Source organism: Schistocerca gregaria, chromosome 7 (assembly GCF_023897955.1).
Source record: "Schistocerca gregaria isolate iqSchGreg1 chromosome 7, iqSchGreg1.2, whole genome shotgun sequence".
NCBI lineage: Eukaryota > Metazoa > Arthropoda > Insecta > Orthoptera > Acrididae > Schistocerca > Schistocerca gregaria.
This window is the reverse complement of record NC_064926.1, coordinates 487,587,180-487,609,725: the sequence shown is the minus strand read 5'-3', so window position 1 is coordinate 487,609,725 and position 22,546 is coordinate 487,587,180. Positions and strand designations below refer to the sequence as shown.

Below are 22,546 nucleotides of genomic sequence, written 5' to 3'. Positions count from 1 at the left end.
ATACCTACTCCAAATTTTTCTTTTGTTTCCTTTACTGCTTGCTCAATATACAGATTGAATAACATCGGGGAGAGGCTACAACCCTGTCTCGCTCCCTTCCCAACCACTGCTTCCTTTTCATGTCCCTCAACTCTTATAACTGCCATCTGGTTTCTGTACAAATTGTAAATAGTCTTACGCTCCCTGTATTTTACCCCTGCCACCTTTAGAATTTGAAAGAGAGTATTCCAGTCAACATTGTCAAAAGCTTTCTCTAAGTCTACAAATGCTAGAAACGTAGGTTTGCCTTTTCTTAATCTTTCTTCTAAGATAAGTCTTAAGGTTAGTATTGCCTCACGTGTTCTAACATTTCTGCGGAATCCAAACTGATCTTCTGCAAGGTCCACTTCTACCAGTTTTTCCATTTGTCTGTAAAGAATTTGTGTTAGTATTTTGCAGCTGTGACTTATTAAACTGATAGTTCGGTAATTTTCACATCTGTCAATACCTGCTTTCTTTGGGATTGGAATTATTATATTCTTCTTGAAGTCTGAGGGTATATCGCCTGTCTAATAAATCTTGCTCACCTGATGGTAGAGTTTTGTCATGACTGGCTCTCCCAAGGCCGTCAGTAGTTCTAATGGAATGTTGTCTACTCCCTGGGCCTTGTTTCGACTCAGGTCTTTCAGTGCTCTGTCAAACTCTTCCCGCAGTATTGTATCTCCCATTTCATCTTCATCTGCATCCTCTTCCATTTCCAGTACATCACCCTTGTATAAACCTTCTATATACTCCTTCCACCTTTCCGCCCTCCCTTCTTTGCTTAGAACTGGGTTGCCATCTGAGCTCTTAATATTCATACAAGTGGCTCTCTTTTCTCCAAAGATCTCTTTAATTTTCCTGTAGGCAGTATGCAGTATCTATCTTACCCCTAGTGAGATAAGCCTCTACATCCTTACATTTGTCCTCTAGCCATCCCTGCTTAGCCATTTTGCACTTCCTGTCGATCTCATTTTTGAGACGTTTGTATTCCTTTTTGCCTGCTTCATTTACTGCATTTTTATATTTTCTCCTTTCATCAATTAAATTCAATATTTCTTCTGTTACCCACGGATTTCTATTAGCCCTCGTCTTTTTACCTACTTTATCTTCTGCTGCCTTCACTACTTCATCCCTCAGAGCTACCCATTCTTCTTCTACTGTATTTATTTCCTCCATTCCTGTCAATTGTTCCCTTATGCTCTCCCTGAAACTCTCTACAACTTCTGGTTCTTTCAGTTTATCCAGGTCCCATCTCCTTAAATTAGCACCTTTTTGTAGTTTCTTCAGTTTTAATCTACAGTTCATAACCAATAGATTGTGGTCAGAGTCCACATCTGCCCCTGGGAATGTCTTACAATTTAATACCTGATGCCTAAATCTCTGTCTTACCATTATCTAACTGATACCTTTTAGTATCTCCAGGATTCTTCCATGTATACAACCTTCTTTTATGATTCTACCAGACGGCTTCCTCTTTCATTTCTTCCCCCCAATCCATATTCACCTACTATGTTTCCTTCTCTCCCTTTTCCTACTGACGAATTCCAGTCACCCATGACTATTAAATTTTCGTCTCCCTTCTCTACCTGAATAATTTCTTTTATCTCATCATAGATTTCCTCAATTTCTTCGTCATCTGCAGAGCTAGTTGGCATATAAACTTGTACTACTGTAGTAGGCGGGGCTTTGTGTCTATCTTGGCCACAATAATGCGTTCACTATGCTGTTTGTAGTAGCTTACCCGCACTCCTATTTTTTTATTCATTATTAAACCTACTCTTGCATTACCCCTATTTGATTTTGTATTTATAACCCTGTATTCACCTGACCAAAAGTCTTGTTCCTCCTGCCACCGAACTTCACTAATTCCCACTATATCTAACTTTAACCTATCCATTTCCCTTTTTAAACTTTCTAACCTACCTGCCCGATTAAGGGATCTGACATTCCACGCTCCGATCCGTAGAACGCCAGTTTTCTTTCTCGTGATAAGGACGTCCTCTTGGGTAGTCCCCGCCGGAGATCCGAATGGAGGACTATTTTACCTCCGGAATATTTTACCCAAGAGGACGACATCATTTAATCATACAGTGAAGCTGCATGCCCTCGGGAAAGATTACGGCTGTAGTTTCCTCTTGCTTTCAGCCGTTCGCAGTACCAGCACAGCAAGGCAGTTTTGGTTAATGTTACAAGGCCAGATCAGTCAATCATCCAGACTATTGCCCCTGAAACTAGTGAAAAGGCTGCTGCCCCTCTTCAGGAACCACACGTTTGTGTGGCCTCTCAACAGATACCACTCCATTGTGGTTGCACCTACGGTACGGCCATCTGTATCGCTGGGGCACGCAAGCCTCCCCACCAGCGGCAAGGTCCATGGTTCATGGGGGGAGGTTACAAAACTTAAAAACCACTATTATTATTTTTTTGAAAAATCAGCAAGACTGAAAGAAAGAGAAAGCCATAAATTATTGAATACTGATTTGGTATTAGTGGTGTTGTTGTCTGAAGAGATGTATGAATGAAACTTGTGAAATGCAGGGAAATGGTTATGAAAACTCAAAAGACTAATGTTGACTTCTGCAATGACACTCTAGCAAAGAAATTAACACACACAAGTTGGCTACTGTTCTGTGAGAAACTGAATGTTGCTGGGGAAACTGAACTTAGCTAGTAAAACAACAGTTACGGTGTCATCCTATTAATCAAATACTACCACAATGGACCGTATTAAATTCTGTATTCATCAACAGAAAATTGAGTTTCTGCCAGGCACACCATTTTGGATATCAACAAGAAAACTACTGTTTTTGTTACAGTTCATTTCTTTATGCAGTTAAAATTTTAACAATGTAAGAAAAGATAGATTGCTATTTACTGTTAAGATGACACATTAGATTGCAGACAGGAACAATTAAAAGGCACTTACACATAAGCTTTTGACCACAGCCTTGATCAGAAAAAGAGAAACAAACACCATTCATTCACACAAACTAGTATACCCCATGCACCCATGACCGGCAGCTTGGGCAAGGGAGTTGGCAGTCATGTGCGCTTGAGGTACGCTTGCTTGTGTGAATGAATAGTGTGTGTTTTCCTTTCTCTGCTGAAGGCTCATGTGTAAGTGCCTTTTAATTGTGCCTGTCTGCAACATAGTGTCACCTTTACGATAAGTAGCAGTCAATCTTTTCTTACATTGTTAATATTCCTACCTGGAGTTTCCATTATTTTAGTTAAAATTTCTGTAATCTTAACACAATGACTATCACACATATAATGATAGGTGTTTCACCACCTGGCTCGTGGACACACAGCTTTAGGCGTGAGCCTCTGCTGTGGCTGCCGACGGCCACCTGACAATCAACTCAGTACCATTCCTGCACAAAACTGCACTGCAATAGACAATATGCGCAAATAACTCCGACCAGGCTGGGTGTTAATCAAATAACTGCATTACATTTCTTCCTTCGCAGCAGCGATTTATTTCAACTCTGCGTGGTCGCAAACACTTGGAACTTTCGGTAACAGTTATCAGTCCGCAGACTGTGAAGTGCTGTTCAAATGTGGAAGCCATCACATGTCTACAGCTCCAAATGTATTACACAAATGTGACACATTGCAGGAAAATGAAGTACAGGGATTTTACATTCAATTTTTGTGTAGTGACATGTTGTCAATAATTAATAAAAGTGCTAGTTACTTATTGGGAATATATTTTGGTCCAACATTATGTTTCAAAATTATTGCAACCTGAGAAAACATCTGGAGGAAAGGCATCCAACAATAAATTTACCAGTTCACAATTATAATCATACTTGCTTAAGCACGAAGTCTGTAAAAAAGGTTCTGTTTAAGAAACGTGGTTTGTTAAAGAAAACATGAATATACTGTTTAGTATCTTAAACAAACTGATTATATAAACCATACAAAACACTTAATTTGCATTAGTGTAGCAATTTTCTGTATTTCTCTGGTTTTCTTGCACTTCGTGACCTATGTGACACTTATTATTACAACATTCCAGTTGTAGCCTGTTACTTATAATTAATAGTTTAGTCCATCTCTAATTGGAAGCTGTCTTGGACATAACTGACACAATATAAAATTAGATAATGGTCAAACTTCTTTAGTCAAATAGTGTTCATGATGTGTACAGCCACAGTTAGGGAGAATTTTATCACCAGTCACAGGCGAAAAGGAAACCAGATTTTTTAAATTGTTGCTTAGATAAGACAGCTGACAATGCCTTAGTTATTAATTAATTTAAGAAATTAAATAACTTTCAATTTGAGGGTGAAGCATATGAAGAACCAAATGCTTTTTGTTTATAGGTTCAATAAAATCAAATAAGTAACTGCTGTATGAGCTGTCATTTCAACATTACACATTACACCTCTAGTGAAGAGGAGAATTTGTTTAGTGGAACACACAACCTGGTGTAAATGGTTCTTTGTGCTAAGTTACTGGCCCAGCTGACTGTAAATTAGAAGAGAAAATTATACACATCAGCAATGGTTGGTTTTGGCCTGTAGTTTACAGTTCAAGGTGAATAAATTGCATTGTATCACTAACACAAGGTTTTCTGTTTTCATGAAAACATGACTACTGGCATATCATATGACTCAATATTGTAGAAAAGGCTTCTGTAGCAAATCAATGCAGATTTTGAAAGTTTTTGATAATGTTAAGCCGTAATCATGCAACATTTTTTGAAAGAATAAACTGCCATTTGACTGTGTATTACTGTATTTATCTTCTGTACAATCTAGATTTTATCTTTTATCCCATTATTAAGTACAATGTTACAAGTTCTTAGACTAGTAACATGATCACGGTCTAAGAACATTGTACCTGATAATGGGATAAAAGCTGAAATCAGGATGTACAGAAGATAAATGTAATAATACACAGTCAAATGGTGGTTTATACTCTCAAAAAATGCAGAATGTCAGTCAGGACATAGACCCACCTGATTGAAAACTAAATATTTAACGATTTCTCAATGAGCCTCTGTTAAATAGCTTGTGTCAGAGAGGGTGAACTCGCATTCCTGCTCTGGTCACCAGCCTGACTTCTTTTGTTCTTTGTTGTTGGGATTAGTGAAAGAAGCTTCTCTAATAACAATGCTGGATAAATTAAGATACCACATCACAGTTACAGTAAACTCACTCAGTGGTACAATAAGTTTATTATCAGATGGAATGGTTCAGTTACTGATTGGATGTTATCTGTGCAGCCAAAGGGGGCATATTGATGCCCATAAACTGTCATATCAGTATAATGAAATGTAAGTTAAATGGTATTATGTATAGCTCATTAAATACAAAAGTATGAACTGAGACTATAATTTTGAATAACCCTGTGTATTATTTTCTGTCATTTAATCTCCAAATTTATATTTATCAATATAAAATGTGATTTCTGATCTGGAACAGGTCCACAGCCTTAGTGTAATTACTGAACGAAGTCATACTGTACAAGGTTGTTGAAAATATTTACTGTGACTGCAATTTCAACATAATGTTAAAGCCCTTGCTACAACATTAAACTGAAACTTTGTTCCAGCAGGTCACAACTTAATGGTGAAGAGTGGGCTTGAACACCCCACAATACTCAACTGATAAAATGTTGAAATTTTAATCACAATAAATATTTTTAAGAGTCATATTATTTTGTTTGATTTTGGAATTTTTATCATTAGACATCCATAAGCCCGAATCTTAGATATTAATAATTTACACACAACCTGTACACATTTATTCATTAATGAAAGTATTACAATAATGAAGTACATTTTGCTGTCATAGGCCACAAAAATCACTTTTAGTCTTTATATCGACAGAATTATTGCATTTATTTTGTTAATCCGTAGTGTCTTCCAAGAGGAAAGATCCTCTGCTTTGTCAAGGCAATATAAGAAAACTAGTCCAAGAACAAATCTTACTCAGTCTGTGCTTACAAAATGTGAGATCAAAGAGCACTGCTGCACTGTGTATACCAATGGAACCACAGAACAGTTTCACACACAACTACACCTTTCTGCAACACATGCCACAACCTGAGTGAATAAGACAACCTGTCTGTCAGTAGCCAAACAGTCACATTTCAATTATGATATTCTGCTATGCTACAATTCTCTTGAGAGCTTCCTGAAGTTTCTTACGAGCACTCGCAACACGCTCCTCTTGGCGTTTGATATCTTCATCTGCAATGGTTACAGCCTGCAAGAAATTGAAGCACATTAAGTAATAATGTTACTTGAAGTTAGTTATGTATGACAATAATGAAGTTCAGAGACTAATTATAAACAAAAATAATTTTTCAAATTCTAACATAATTGGATAGATAAAGGATCCACTCACAAATTGGTGGCAGAAGAAAACACAATTCCTCAAATTTTGTGTGTATTTTTCCCTGCCGTTGATTGGTGACAAGATTTTTGTATCTATCAAATTATATAATAAAGTTCAGAGTCTGTAATAATTAATCAATATTTATGTAAATAAAATAGAAAGAAACTTCCACCTGGGAAAAATATATTAAAAACAAAGATTCAAAGACTTACCAAGCGGGAAAGCGCCGGTAGACAGGCACAACAAAATAACACACAAACACACACACAAAATTTCGAGCTTTCGCAACCGGCGGTTGCTTCGGTGGGAAAGAGGGAAGGAGAAGGAAAGATGAAAGGATGTGGGTTTTAAGGGAGAGGGTAAGGAGTCATTCCAATCCCAGGAGCGGAAAGACTTACCTTAGGGGGAAAAAAGGATAGGTCTATACTCACACACACACACACACACACACACACACACACACACACACACACACACACACACATCCATCCATACATATACAGACATATCATATGTCTGCTTGTCAAGGCAATGTCTGCTTGTGTCTGTATGTGTGTGTGTGTGTGTGTGTGTGTGTGTGTGTGTGTGTGTGTGTGTGGGCGCGCGCGCGCGCTAATATAGACCTATCCTTTTTTCCCCCCTAAGGTAAGTCTTTCCGCTCATGGGATTGGAATGACTCCTTACCCTCTCCCTTAAAACCCACATCCTTTCATCTTTCCTTCTCCTTCCCTCTTTCCAGACGAATCAACCGTCTGTTGCGAAAGCTCGAAATTTTGTGTGTGTGTTTGTGTGTTATTTTATTGTATCTGTCTACTGGCGCTTTCCCGCTTGGTAAGTCTTGGAATCTTTGTTTTTAATATATTAATCAATATTTAGTAATATAACTGTTCTGTTGTTCTGGGAAGAAATTACTGAGTAAAAATGTATTAATACAGGTTTCATAATATTCTTGTAGTGGATTGAATGACACATCACTACGAATTTTATACTTCTCTTAACAATAAACTTTTTTGATGGGACAGGAAATTCTTGATTAATTGTGTGTTGCCCCTATGTGGAATGAATGAAGTATGGTCTATGTACATCGGGTGTATTGGAGACAGACCAAAGTTAATTTAATTTGTGCCATTCATAAAATATTTATAGTGTTAGATCAATATTAATTTGTAAATGCTTTTTAGGCCCCCAATGACTTTTACTATGGAAAAATTGGCTGACACTTTATTATGAAGATATAAAGAACAACAGAATTCAGAAAGAATACACTTCTTAGACAAAAAAACTGAACAGCTACACCTGAAAAAAAAAATGGATTTTGTGCCTGCATTCTGGCAGTTAATAAGGTTATGGAAACAAGCTGGCTGCTATTTTATAAGCCCGTTGTGACTACAAGGAAAATACATTATCAATATCATTAGTATAAAAAGTATCTCAAATGAAAGAGATGCCTTAACCTATAAATGGGATTCAAGGAAGTGACAGTACCCAGAGATCAAGGATGAAAAAATTCCCTTGCTAAACTAGAGTATGTCAATGACTTAATTTGAAACCCCTGCTCCCCCAATGTTGTTTCACAACCATCAAAAATTAATCAAAAGATGCCAGAGTTTGCTGCGGCTGTCTTATTTGAATGAAATGGTTTGTTTGTCACTAATGGACCAATTTTGGCCACATGGTCATTATCAACTGCTGTAGTAAGCGGTACATATGAGAATAAGACAGACAGATAGAGAGAGAGAGAGAGAGAGAGAGAGAGAGAGAGAGAGAGAGAGAGAGAGAGAGAGAGAGAGAGAGAGAGAGAGAGAGCTTACTAATTCACCTCAATTTGTGATACTAATGTGCAAACATGTACCTGCACAAGGGGTTGCTCAGGGTTGAGAAATACACCAGGATTTTTGTCTAGAACAGTTCGAGATCCTGTCTGACCAGTAACAGGTTGAGCAGAAACATGTAGTGCTGTTGCAACTGACTGCAGCAACGTCTCATCACCAACATGTGGACCCACTGGTCGAAGCGCACGAGGTAGCTCCATAGCATCGAACTCTGTACCGTCGAGATCACATGCACGAAGCCCCTCTAAGCGTTTTTCCCAGAACAGCTGAAAAAATTACATTTATAATGAAACATGTAACAAATCATGTATCAAATTGTGTGTTAAGTTAACAAACAACAATTGTTCCTAATGAGATTATTCACTACTTCCTACAGCTTAATTTTCAAAAAGAAGAAAACCATGTAATTTTTGTACTAAAAACTTGTTTCTTTTATTTATATAAAATTAAGATGAAACTAATTCTTCACATGGTAACTGGTACTTCATTTTACTTAAAAATACAGGTTTTTTTGTAATAACTTCTTAGTCTGCAGTCAATCTCTTGAACTGTCTAGTAAATTGTGCAACACCAGAATCATCAAACACGACATCACACGAATGCCAAATGCAAATGTTTGCCACAGCCTTGATATTCATGCTACTGTTTAAATATTAGGAAACTATGACACACAGGAGACACATCTGCCAACTAATTCGTGAAAGGCGAACAACTGACAAGTGCAAATCCCTCTTCTGTCTCAAATAACTATGACACAATTTTTTTAATTCACAAATGATAACAATAAAATTTTAAAGTAATGCGCATAGGCTCTGCAGGAGAACTGAAAGATCTGGGAATGAATCCCTACTTCAGGCTGTTCCAGGTGGCACAATCACATGTGAGCACCTGTCAGCTCGTACCCAGGCAGCTGCAGGTAGTATAAGCTACCTGGCACAGAGTTATATCGATATGTGTTACGTGTGCGTGCGAATCACCTGGATGTGAGTGTTTGGCAAGACCAGCGTGGTAATTTAGACCAGATCTGTTAGTCAGTGCTCGTGGTAAAATCACAGGCCAGACATCATTATGTCTATCAGGGGAAGTGCAAATTGTGAGGAATGACAATATGTTAAGCTGGCTGTAGTTTTAATAACAAACATATATGCTTAAAGGTGCAGTGCTTAAAGTGGAGAGTAGCTCTTTTAAAATTGATTAAAAGCAGCATAACAACCAGATTAGGAATTTCAAATCAAACGTCAGACACACCAGTGTCAATTTATAACATGCTGGTGCAGATTGCCTAGCTACAGTTAGAACTTATGGACCTGCAATGTGGCAGGCAGTTGAGTGATAAATTTCATTCTGTTATAAGTCATGTAGATTCATATAACATTTTCTTCAACTTGAATTTTCACAACTTCCATAAAGTTGCAGTAATGATTGTCATTGTTGGGACCAACATACTTGTGCAAACAACTTTTTTCCGGAATGAACAAAACAAAATTAACCTACAGAATCTCATTGACAGACTTCAATTTAAAAGTGCATCTTCAAATCAACAGTGCTCAGAAAGTGGTGCCAGACATTGATGCTTTAGTGAAAAGCAAAATAAGCAGTATTCATTGAGACACAATGTTTCTATTTCTAATGTTTAAATAAAATAGTCATCACAAGATATATGTTGATGCCAACTGAAACATTTTCCACAAATGTCATTCATTATAAGGCTGCAGCAGTTGTAACAAATATCACATTTCCTACTTAGCCAACCTTTTCTATGCCTCATCAATTAAAAGATATGTAAGCTTCATTGTATTGTCATCTCTCATCAATAACAGATTAAGGAAATAAATTTGCCACAAAAAGGCATTAATTAACCAACGTGAAGTGGTAGATCTCCTTAGAAATACTACCGGCCATAGAACAGACTCTTCGAACAGTTTCTTCTGCTGAGCTGCAATGTGGAGCACAATTCTACAGTAAACAGGAAGCTCAAGAATGAGCAAAATGTTTTGAAGAAAGTGCTGCAGCTAGACAGTCTAGGCCATCATTTAGGGAAAAATTTAGGGGCAGCATACCAGACTGCCAGCATATTCAAATCAGATGCAAGTTATAGAGCACCTATACCCTTTATTTAAGGACTTTACAAAAGAGGCCCATGTAATACCACTGGATGGGACAGTAAATAATTTGAACAGGGACATAGCAGATGAAATCGGAGGTGATCCATAAAAGTCAAGACTCGCTGCCTTGTGGCACCAATGTACACTCTGTCAAGCTGTTCCAGCATTATGATTGAGCACACCTTAACGGAGGAATGAGGCAGGTTAATGTGAGGTTTGAAATGTCATTGATGGCAGTTGATTTCACACTTACTGTGCTGTTGCCAACAGGGGCAGGGTTTCACTAGGCATGAGCAATGCCTACACAGGAAATGGAAGGGAAGATTTGTACAGCTAATTAGTGAAAGTATGAGTGGGTCTCTGGCCACACATAGGTAACTGTTGTTACGGCCAGGAGAACTATGTTCTTTTTGGAATACATCAAGATAACGTGTTTCTCTCCTTGAAGACAGTCTCCAACAGTTAAAAGAAATTGCTATTACTTATTCACAGGACAGATGCTGACAAGCTAAATGGCAATCTTACAAGATGGCATAAAGAAAAAGAAAACACTGGGACTACATCAAACATTTCACGGACTTAACAATTCTTCACCAAAACTTGCACTCAGTAAAAATTAAAATACAGCATTTTGACACTGAGCTTTGATATTTGATCTGTATAGTAGTAAAGAATAATTACTGCATATACAGAGACAATCAAACAATCATTCTTCCTGTGCTCCATATGTGAATGGAACAGAAAGAAACCCTAATAACTGGTACCATGGGACGTATCCCCTGCCATGCACCTCACGGTGGTTCACAGATTATAGATGTAGATGTAGTAAAAGTCACAGAACACTGGTGCAGAGACGAAAAGATGCAATGTGTAGTATTATTACTGGATGAAAGGCCGGACTCTTACTTTAGGACTTCTTTGCTGGTAGCATATCATCTATGTATGTCAGAAATGAACACATTTTAAACTGAGACATGACCTTTGTACAGTTGGTGAAAAAACACTTCCAAATATCACCTACTGAATTAACAGAGTTTGACTTCAAAAAGAAATTCATCATTTCATATTTGTATCAATCACATAGTGCTAAAACATTTTTTAAAGTCTGTTAAATTGCCCAGTTCCAATACTTAAATTCAAATTTTTAGCAAAAACAGAAAACTCTTTCGGAAGATCTCCTAGAAATTCGTGATGCTGTTGAAGCACTCAAAACAACAAACCGAGAGCGGAAGACTTCATCACAACTGTGATCGGCACTTTCTTTTTGAGAACATTTGAAAACCAAAAGATTCCAAACGAGTGATAATAGAATAAATTTGCTTGCCACATAAAAGGAAACAAACAAAATATCAACAATTACAGAGTAATGTCACTTCTGCCAGTAGCATACAAAGTATTATAAAAAAATTCTCCTGAGCAGAGGTGAACAAAATTTAGACAAACAACAGGGTGGTTTTTGAAAGGGGAAGATCCTGCACAGAATACGTTCACACGTATGGGAAATCTAATGGGACTGCTAAGGTCATCAGTCCCTAAGCTGACAAACTACTCAACCTAAATTATCCTAAGGACAAACGCACACACCCATGCCCGAGGGAGGACTCGAACCTCCGCCAGAATCACTGCGCAGAATAGATTTTTAACTTCAAAATCAGCAGTTTTCCATAGAGTGTTAACAACTAAAGCTATCACATGAAGCATTTGGTTCTGCAGACAGGGAAACAATAGATAAAATCATCAAATAATAAGGCATTAAAGCAAAACTAGCTAGCATAATTCATGAAACTATGAAAAATACAGGGTGTTTCAAAATGAATATATGGGTTTTAAGGCTTTGTAGACGAATTACATTCACCTTACAATTATAAATAATACACCAAATGAAATAGAAACACAAACAGTTTTTCTTGCAATTATTCAGTGTGAACACCGATCACACATCGAGTCAATAGGCGAGTTGTTCTGAAATCTTGAGCAATGTGTCAACACTGTTTCTAAAGTCAGGTAGATCAGCTAGTATTGGAAGCACATACACATGATTGCATCAGATTGTGTGTGAACGTGGAGATCATGCATAAAATGCTATGTCAACCGTCCCCTTGCACCCAAACCACAGGTCAGATACAACATTGTTCAACCAGTCACGCACTGAGTCATGCCAGTGAGGCAGAGCACCATCTTGCTCCCATATAAAGATGTGTTGTTCAATTTCTTCCCATTGAGGCACGGGCCATAGCTGTAGCGCAACAAGATAAGAAACATTAGTTACAATTGATTCACCAAAAAAGAAAGGCCCATAAACTATTTGTGGGGATATTTCTAGGGGGTTAAGTGTGAAAGACTCGCACTTGTTCAACACATTCCAATTGCGCACAGGTATACAAACAAAACTATCTAAGTTGCTGTTTCATTTGGTGTATTATTTATGATTGTAAGTGGAATGTAAAAATGCTACAATGCCTTAAAATCGGTATGTTCATTTTGATACACTCTGTATAGTATCTAAAGTTAAACTTATGAGAGAAGTATTTCAGTCATTTGAATTACTGGTGGTAGGCAATGTGTCAGCTTATCACCTTTACTTTTAATTGCATTTTAGTGCAAATAGTAAAGATCTGGAATTTTGAGCTAAAAAATAACAAAACTTAACCATTAATTCTGGAAAGGAAATAAAATGGCTTTTGTGAACAATTTTGCTACGTTCAGAAAATCTGAATAGTTACTCAAATAAATATTTTGGAAAAAAGTAAATAACAGAGTAACTCTCAAAATCTCAAATGAAAACTAAGTTCTTGAGAAATGTAACACATGCTCCAAAATACATACAAACACAAATGGGTGAAATGTTGTTATTGTTGTTGTTGTTGTGGTCTTCAGTCCTGAGACTGGTTTGAGGCAGCTCTCCATGCTAATCAATCCTGTGCAACCTTCTTCATCTCCCAGTACATAATGCAGCCTACATCCTTATGAATATGCTTAGTGTATTCATCTCTTGGTCTCCCTCTCCAATTTTTGTCCTCCACTCTGCCCTCCATTACTAAATTGGTGCTCCCTTGATGCCTCAGAACATTTCCTACCAACCAATCCCTTCTTCTAGTCAAGTTGTGCCACAAACTCCTCTTCTCCCTAATTCTATTCAATACCTCCTCATTAGTTACACGTGATCTACCCATCTAATCTTCAGCATTCTCCTGCAGCACCACATTTCGAAAGCTTGTATTCTCTTCTTGTCTAAACTATTTATCTTCCATGTTTCACTTCCATACATGGCTACATTCCATACAAATACTTTTAGAAACGAATTCCTGACACCTAAATCTATACTCGATGTTAACACATTTCTCTTCTTCAGAAACGCTTTCCTTGCCATTGCCAGTCTACATTTTATATCCTCTCTACTTCGACCATCATCAGTTATTTTACTCCCTAAATAGCAAAACTCCTTTACTACTTTAAGTGTCTCATTTCTTAATCTAATGCCCTTAGCATCAACCGATTTAATTCGACGACATTCCATTATCCTACTTTTGCTTTTGTTGGTGTTCATTTTATATCCTCCTATCAATACAATGTCCATTCTGTTCAACTGCTCTTCCAAGTCCTTTACTCTCTCTGACAGAATTACAATGTCATCGGCTAACCTCAAAGTTTTTATTTCTTCTTCATGGATTTTAATACCTACTCCGAACTTTTCTTTAGTTTCCTTTACTGCTTGCTCAATATACAGATTGAATAACATCGGGGAGAGGATACAGCCCTGTCTCACTCCCTTTCCAACCACTGCTTCCCTTTCATGCCCCTCGTCTCTTATAACTGCCATCTTATTTCTCTACAAATTGTAAATAGCCTTTCACTCCCTGTATTTTACCCCTGCCACCTTAAGAATTTGAAAGAGAGTATTCCAGTCAACATTGTCAAAAGCTTTCTCGAAGTCTACAAATGCTAGAATCGTAGCTTTGTCATTCCTTAATCTGTTTTCTAAGACAAGTCGTAGGGTCAGTATTGCCAAACGTGTTCCACTATTTCTACGGGATCCAAACCGATCTTCCCCGAGGTCGGCTTCTACCAGTTTTTCCATTCATCTGTAAATAATTTATGTTAGTATTTTGCAGCCGTGGCTTATTAAACTGATAGGTCGGTAATTTTCACATCTGTCAACACCTGCTTTCTTTGTGATTGGAATTATTATATTCTTCTTGAAGTCTGAAGGTACTTCAGCTGTCTCATACATCTTGCTCACTAGATGGTAGAGTTTTGTTAGGCCTGGCTCTCCCAAGGCTGTCAGTAGTTCTAATGGAATGTTGTCTACTCCCTGGGCCTTGTTTCGACTCAGGTCTTTCAGAGCTCTGTCAAACTCTTCACGCCGTATCATATCTCCCATTTCATCTTCATCTGCATCCTCTTCCATTTCCATAACACTGTCCTCACGTACATCGCCCTTGTATAGACCCTCTATATATTCCTTCGACCTTTCTGGTTTCCCTTCTTTGCTTAGAACTGGGTTTCCATCTGAGCTCTTGATATTCAAACAAGTTGTTCTCTTTTCTCCAAAGGTCTCTCAAATTTTCCTGTAGACAGTATCTATCTTACCCCTAGTTATATGCACCTCTACATCCTTACATTTGTCCTGTAGCCATCCCTGCTTAGCCATTTTGCACTTCCTGTCGATCTAATTTTTGAGACATTTGTATTCCTTTTTGTCTGCTTCATTTGCTGCATTTTTATATTTCCTCCTTTCGTCAATTAAATTCAATATTTCTTCTGTTACCCCAGGATTTCTATTAGCCCTCATCTTTTTACCTACTTGATCCTCGGCTGCCTTCACTACTTCATCCCTCAAAGCTACCCATTTCTCTTCTACTTTATTTCTTCCCCCCATTCCTGTCAATTGTTCCCTTATTCTCTCCCTGAAACTCTGTACAACCTCTGCTTTAGTCATTTTATACAGGTCCCATCTCCTTAAATTCGCACATTTTTACAGTTTCTTTCGTTTTAATCTACAGTTCATAACCAACAGATTGTGGTCAGAGTACACATCTGCCCCTGGATATGTCTTACAGTTTAAAACCTGGTTCCTAAATCTCTGTCTTACCATTATATAATCTATCTGATGCCTGTTCGTATCTCCAGGGTCCTTCCATGTATACAACCTCCTTTTATGATTCTTGAACCAAGTGTTAGCTATGATTAAGTTATGCTGCATGCAAAATTCTACCAGGTGGCTTCCTCTTTCATTTCTCTCTCTCTCCCCCCCCCCCCCCTCTCAATGGGGAAATAGTATTAGTGAATTCAAATATCTTGAATAGAATAGACCAGAGAAATTTACAATAGATGAAAAAATTAATAGTATGGAAACAGCCTACAACAAGAAATGCACATTTACAAAAATATAATTGAAATATTATATAACAGTGGTAAGGCCAGAATGTTTTTATGCATGTGAATGCTGAACAAACTATAAGGTGAACAGAATAAAGGTACTTGAAAGATGGGTTATTAGAAAAGTGATGAGTGAACAAAAAAACTGCAGATGGTAGAAGATGAGAACTAATAAACTCTATGAAAACAGAGAAAAGCTCCTTTGGTTATCTCAACCGAATAAATGAGAACAAGCTAATAAAACAAATATGCTTCCATTTATGAAAAAAGAATTCAAGAATGGCATGGATAACAGAAATATGAAAAAGGCTACAATCAAAAAACAAGGAATTGGAAATAGCAGGATGAAATCTTTCTAAGAATAAAATTCTGAATTTAGAAAGTTTTTAAGGTGGAAGGAAAAAGAAATTTGGAACAATGTGGACAGAAGAAAGGAAAAGACAGCATTAGGACAAGTTGACAGTGTGCTGGTAAAACAGGAAACAACAAAGAAAGAAGAAGGATGAGGTTGTTACATGACCCTAGTTGGTCAATACGAAGATCACAAAAGAGGTGCAATTAATGGTTAGTTCTGTTTGCTGCTGAGAGATAAGGTACAGGAGTAGAGATAATCAAACATCAAATGTCTAGAGGAACACTTATCAGAACCAAATTGCCTTAATACAAGACTTCATCATTGTAGCATATAAGAACCAACACTGAAATGACTTTCCCAATAATGTTAGTCTTGAGGAAACAATTCTCTTTGCAGATGACAGCATCCTGTAGACTAAAAACAGCCAGTGCCTTAGGGTTACATACTATTTGAACACACATTTACTGCTAGGCTATGGAATTCTTTTCTGGACGCTAAGCTGTGTAGTTCTTTACTGGAAAACAAATGTATAACCAAATATATTAATCTGGTTCACTATAAATATCTGTTCAAAACACTGGGTATTTTAAAAAATGGCTCTGAGCACTATGGGATTTAACATCTGATGTCACCAGTCCCCTAGAACTTAGAACTAATTAAACCTAACTAACCTAAGGACATCATACACATCCATGCCCGAGGCAGGATTCGAACCTGCGAACGTAGCGGTCACGTGGTTCCAGACTGAAGCGCCTAGAACCGCACGGCCACACCGGCCGGCGGGTATTTTAACTACACAACTTCAGTAAATTTGCCAATCAGTCATATGCATAAAAAAACATGATAATTACAGCACAAACAGTTGTGTCCTTGGCAATGGAGCAAGACTTAACTGAATTTACATGGAAGTAGAACAAAGCTCAAAAACAGCATTTTCTGCCAAGCAATCAAATTGCACAATAAACTGCAGAAAGATACTTAAGATATTACATGAAACAAACTTCTTAAAAGGTGGTTAAAAAGTGCCTGTTATGCAATATGTTAGATACATTGAAGGCTTAGATAAAAAAGTATAGAAGTTTGATAAAAAATGTAACATAAATAATAATGAAATGTCTGCCATTTCATGACATACTTTTACACTATAATGATTTTTCCCCCTTTTTCTCCAGAAAACCTTACACCCAATCTCTGCAATGGATAATACAATGTCTTCTCTTTCCAATCTAAAATATACAACACGTTAAGGGGCAGGGAAGAGGGGGGTGGGGGTACTGTGTCAGTTTTTTAGGCATGCAAATGCTAAGTTGTAGTACACAAAATAGAAACCAATCATCACAGTCCTGAGTCAGGTGATATGGTGGCTATGCTATGTGTAATACATGCAGTGATTTATATTGAGAAATTTAACATTCTAGCACTAGCAATCTACATAATGAAATAACTTTTACTTTGGAATAATGTAGAAACAAAACAATATTCTACACAAGGGCTAAACAGAACGAAGTTGTGCTACTCTTAACAAATGGGACTTGAATACAAGAGGATGAGGTGTCTAATTCTCACCTGGCTATCCTGAGTTAGTTTTTCAAAGTTCACCTAAATTACTTCAGGCCTACACAGAGTGGGGATGATTCCTACTATAGAACACAGTTTACTATCTGTCCATCTTTGTCAAACCAGAGTTGCATGTACGTAAATGCTTGTATATATTCAAAAAGGTCAAACAACTGCATTCTATCATTAGGTTCTCATTATGATTCCTCGAACAGGCTGCCGACTAAGTGGTGGTAAAAAGAGAGAGAGAGAGAGAGAGAGAGAGAGAGAGAGAGAGAGAGAGAGAGAGAGAGAAGGAAGGAAGGAAGGAAGGAAGGAAGGAAGGATTACAGTATAATGCCCTGCCAATGATTCCAGTTGGTCAAGCTTCACAGTTGTCACTATGGTTCTGGACTGAAAAAGTGGACTTACTGCTCAGAAAACCAATAGTGCCAGATAATCCCACAGCCACAATAGATAGCAAAATTAGTGTACTTACCTAAACTCACAACCCTCTACAACCAATGTGCTCCTGTATGTACAATCTCAGTACGAGAAGCTCATACTCCTTGGCTGATAAGTGTGTTCACCTCAAATGACAGAAAGGGATGCTTCTATCAGATATTTCTAGTCAAATTTGAAGCCTAGATACTAAGAATAATAAAGAAATCTGCAAATCACAGAAAAGCAATTTGTTTATACTGCAAAACTGGACACACTTGCTCCACTGTATGCAGCAATGAGATCTCCTTAATTGTATGGAAAAAAATTGTGTATAGGTTCCAGCTGAATGAATTTCCTTCAGCATCAGCCAACCCCAATGTTATACAGAACTATTACCGCAAGATCTCCGCCCCCCCCCCCCCCTCCCCTTCCTCTCAGGACTCTCCTGTAAACACCACAGCAATAACACTGCACTAATTAAGGTAACTGATATCTGAAACATGCCATAGATGACTAAAGGGCCACAATGTTGGAAATATTAGGACTTCAAGAAGGCACTCAATACCACAGACTTTATTACACTTCTCAGAAAAATACAACAGCTAAAATTTTCAGATAAGGTACTGAAGTGATCCGACAGCTTACTGAGAAGCAGAAAGAAACGTATTGTCTGTGAAAATAAAATGTTGTCTGTGAAGCAAGTTACTTCTGAGTGCCAGAGCTGGCGTGATAATGTTCTCTTTGTTTGTCATCAGTTCTGTTCCACAAATATTGTTTCTGTGCTGATAACTGCCAGCTTTACTTACGTGCCAGACTTGAAGCTGTAACACTACCACTGTCTAAATAAATGGCCCTCTAGAAGTTTCAAAACACACTTCCACAGTAAGTTAAATGTAAATTTGAGCAATCACTCATTCTGTCATACCTCCATAGTTGCAATGTAATTGAATACAGAATGAGTAGTGTGGAACCAGCCATGTGTGGTTGCTTGCATTACACCTGCAGCATCCATCTGTTTCCTCATCTCACTGTTTCAGAAGTAGAATTACAATGTCTTTGGCCAGACAAGCTAAATGATTACCATATGCTCTGTTTACCAGCTCCTTAGAGTGGACGCATCCCAGTACCTTGAGATCAGACAACAAGTACTTGTCATCCCATAATCACAAAACAATGTCTTGCTTAGCTACTGTCCTAGGTGCCAACCTATAATGCAAAAAATCACAAATCTGTTCTCTGTTACTGCTTTCTGCGTCTGTGACAAACTACCTTGTACTCTGTGAACTATTAATTGCAGGAAAACGTGTCTGTTCAGTTGCAGACTCTAAAGCAATGCACCGCCATTCTCACTTCGGCTTTCACTGGATGTAATTACCCCACCAGCCTAGCTCAAAAGCAGATTTCCTGGGCCATAATATCCAATCCCGGTACTGCTGATTCTTCCAAACCACAGTTTAGGAGTACACTTCTTGTCACTCAATACTATCCAAGTCTCGAATGTATTAATCAGCTACTTCGACAAGACTATGACTTCCTAAAATCTTGCCCTGAAATGAGGTCCATTCTGTTTGGCATTTTGCTCACCACACTTAAAATAGCTTTTCGTAGCTGCTTTCCCCTCTCCCTCCTATCAATCTCCGCCAATATCCGGTCAGACCCTATGCACCTCTTGCACCCATGTTCCTGCCCTGTGGCTCATATATCTGTGACCATCTCCGCTGTAAGACTTGCCCTATACACCCTCCTACCACCAGCTTTGCCAGCCCTGTAGCTGGTAAAAATATACTCGATGGGAGAGCCAACAGTGAAACAAAACATGCCATATATTAGATGTTATGTAAACACTGTTCGGCCTTTTACATTGGCATGACTACCACCAAGTTATGAGTTATGATGAATATAATGGCAACACACAATAGCCTGCTGCAGAGAATGATCTACAACACGACAGTCATGACCTCAATGCCTGTCTCGTCACACGAACCATCCGGATTCTCTCCTGCATATTCCCCTACCACATATAATGCACTTAGCTTCCCAGTCTTATTATCTCTTGCATGATATTTTGTCAATAATCTCTGATTTGCTTACTACCCTACCTTCCACCACTCAGGCCTTCAAATCTCGTCTTGTGCAGCCTCCAACAATCAGTCTTTCCTTCTCATCGCATCTGCCAAGTCTCTTCTGACTCTGGGTTCTGGATGACTTTTGCATAACTTTGCCAGTCCTTTTCCTTCATCCCTCTTCCTTCCCCTTCCACCTCCTGGCAGAAGAAGGAGCCGCAATATCCCAATGCATTTATGGGTAAAATGAAGGACTTTCTTCTATTACATTATATTTGTTTATAACAAATTAATACACTAATTAAAGTTTCATATCAAGCCATAATTCGTTTTCTACCTTTGAAGGGGAGCAATGCAGCAACAATCCGTACTGAGTCAGTGGAAGTATACGGCAACAAAATATCATAATATGACACTGTGGTTAGGTGGCACAGATAACGAGACCCTGGTGCTTGAAGACCAGGGTATCACAATCGAGATGATAACAGAAAAAGTGAAAATTAGCCATGTATGATTTTTCAACATCTTACACATTTTAAACATGACAAAGTTAGCTACCCCCCAGACTTCCTGGCTGTTCAAATCAGTTCAATAAGGCTGTCAAACTGAGACAGCATTGGAAATGTTACAGCTGTCCAATCCTCGTGACTTCTTTAGCCAGCAAATCACCATAGACAATTGTTGGGAGTATCATTAGGACTCCGAGGAAAGTGATAGAGCAAGCCATGGAAACACATGGATTCATCACTCTCATAAAAGGAGGCAACCCAGCCATCATTGGGCAATACGATATGCTTTTTGGGACTGCCATGGTGTGGTATTAACATATCATGCCAACACAGGGTGTACCATCACAGAAGAAAACTATTGAAATCTCCTGATATGGTTACAAGAGGCAGTTAGAAAGAAGTGTCACAGTGTTTTTGCTATACAACAATCCCAACTCATTTTACACAACACACAGTTGCAAATTGTGCTTCTTAGAGCTATCACATTTTGTCTCACACCCAGTATTCTCCTGGTAATTCACCCAATGGAATGTTCTTTACACCAATGAAGAAATCATTGCATAGCAGGCATTTCCTGAATAACAATGAGGTGATTTTCAAAGTGGAACATTTTCTGAGCAGATAAAATGCAGATGTCTACAACCATGCCCTCAGTCAAGCCATCCATCATTAGAGAAAATATGTTGCGTTAAAGGATGAATATGTACAGAGAGACCAACACTATCACAAAGTTTCATATCGCTGGTTGTATCTTCACAGATAATAATTAAAACTGAATGACTATCTCCTTGTGCACAGCCAGTCCTCTCTGCTAAACAAAACAGTGAATCATTCCCTTTGATGCTTCTCTCTCTCTCTCTCTCTCTCTCTCTCTCTCTCTCTCTCTTTCTTTTCCCCCCAGTCCTCCCCCTCCACCTTGTCATGGTTACTTGTGGTCTATCATGCTTAGTGTGGCTGTAATTTAACCTGACCAAAAAGCCCATGAATTTTACCAGCAAAAACACAATAAAACTCAACCAAACATAATTAAGAAAATTTAAGTAACATGTGAAATCTTACTAGTTAGCCTGACAGAAATTTAAAAGTGCCATAATATTTATTGAAGGCAATTATTTACAGTCACAAGAATTTTATTAATATTGTGTTTTAACTTTTCTTGCAATATAAGAAATACAATTAAATAACATTTAGGCTTCCAGAACTAGAATGACTAAAGTATAATTAAGTTCTTTTTGGAAGCATTCAGAAATTTATAGATGTTCACTAATTACTTGCACTTTTCTTTCCGAACTTATTTCTTCATTTTAAACAAACATTCCCTTAGCTACAAGAGATTCTCTCAGTGGATGCAATACTGGCAGGATAAGAAATGAGGCTTTTTACAAAAGTAATAAATCATGTTGGTACTTTTTCCCTCCATCTGCCATTTGATTGGATGGAACTGTTACAATTGTACAAGAAAACATAGTGGGTGGAAAACAATCAGAATCAGCATCAGCAATCCTAAAAAGACATAAGACTTGCAATCCACTTTGGATGGCTATCTATGAACCAGTTTTCTGCAGTTTTTCCTTGATCAGTAGTTAATCTTCTCCCTCTGAATCTTGGATGCAACATATGTAATCATTAAGACTGCAGCTGGAAAGAAGACAGTCACAAACATGACAGAACTAAATAGTATTAAGTGAACCTACTCGAGCCAAAAGTCAAACTTAACACCATTTGCAAATTTTAACAGTCCTATACTCAGATATAGTCTTGTAATTGTATTAACTTTTTAATTATTTGTACCTTCAACTAATTGTTTTTGTAACTGTATTAACTTTTTACTTTTTTTTGTGTCTTTAGCTGTAGCCATTGCTTAGTTTTAGTTACTGCTAATACTTTTTTCATTTTCTCAGTTTATTCTCTTCCATTCTGTAATAGTTCTATTGCAATTATTAGTCTCTCCT

The 22,546-nt window shown here is 37.8% G+C and overlaps 1 protein-coding gene across 4 annotated transcripts in view; it reads right to left on the bottom strand.

The window, feature by feature from the left end:
- Nucleotides 1-5,738: 5,738 nt before the first annotated feature.
- LOC126282153 (methyl-CpG-binding domain protein 3) overlaps nucleotides 5,739-22,546 on the bottom strand; it is a 41,800-nt gene continuing 24,992 nt past the window's right edge. For all 4 annotated transcript variants that reach the window (XM_049981668.1, XM_049981667.1, XM_049981670.1 and 1 more), the window contains 2 exons: nucleotides 8,224-8,469; nucleotides 5,739-6,239 (listed from right to left, as the gene is read on the bottom strand). In XM_049981668.1, the coding sequence (XP_049837625.1) occupies nucleotides 6,141-6,239; nucleotides 8,224-8,469 (345 nt within the window). In that variant the 3' untranslated portion in view covers nucleotides 5,739-6,140. The remainder of the gene's footprint in view (nucleotides 6,240-8,223; nucleotides 8,470-22,546) is intronic.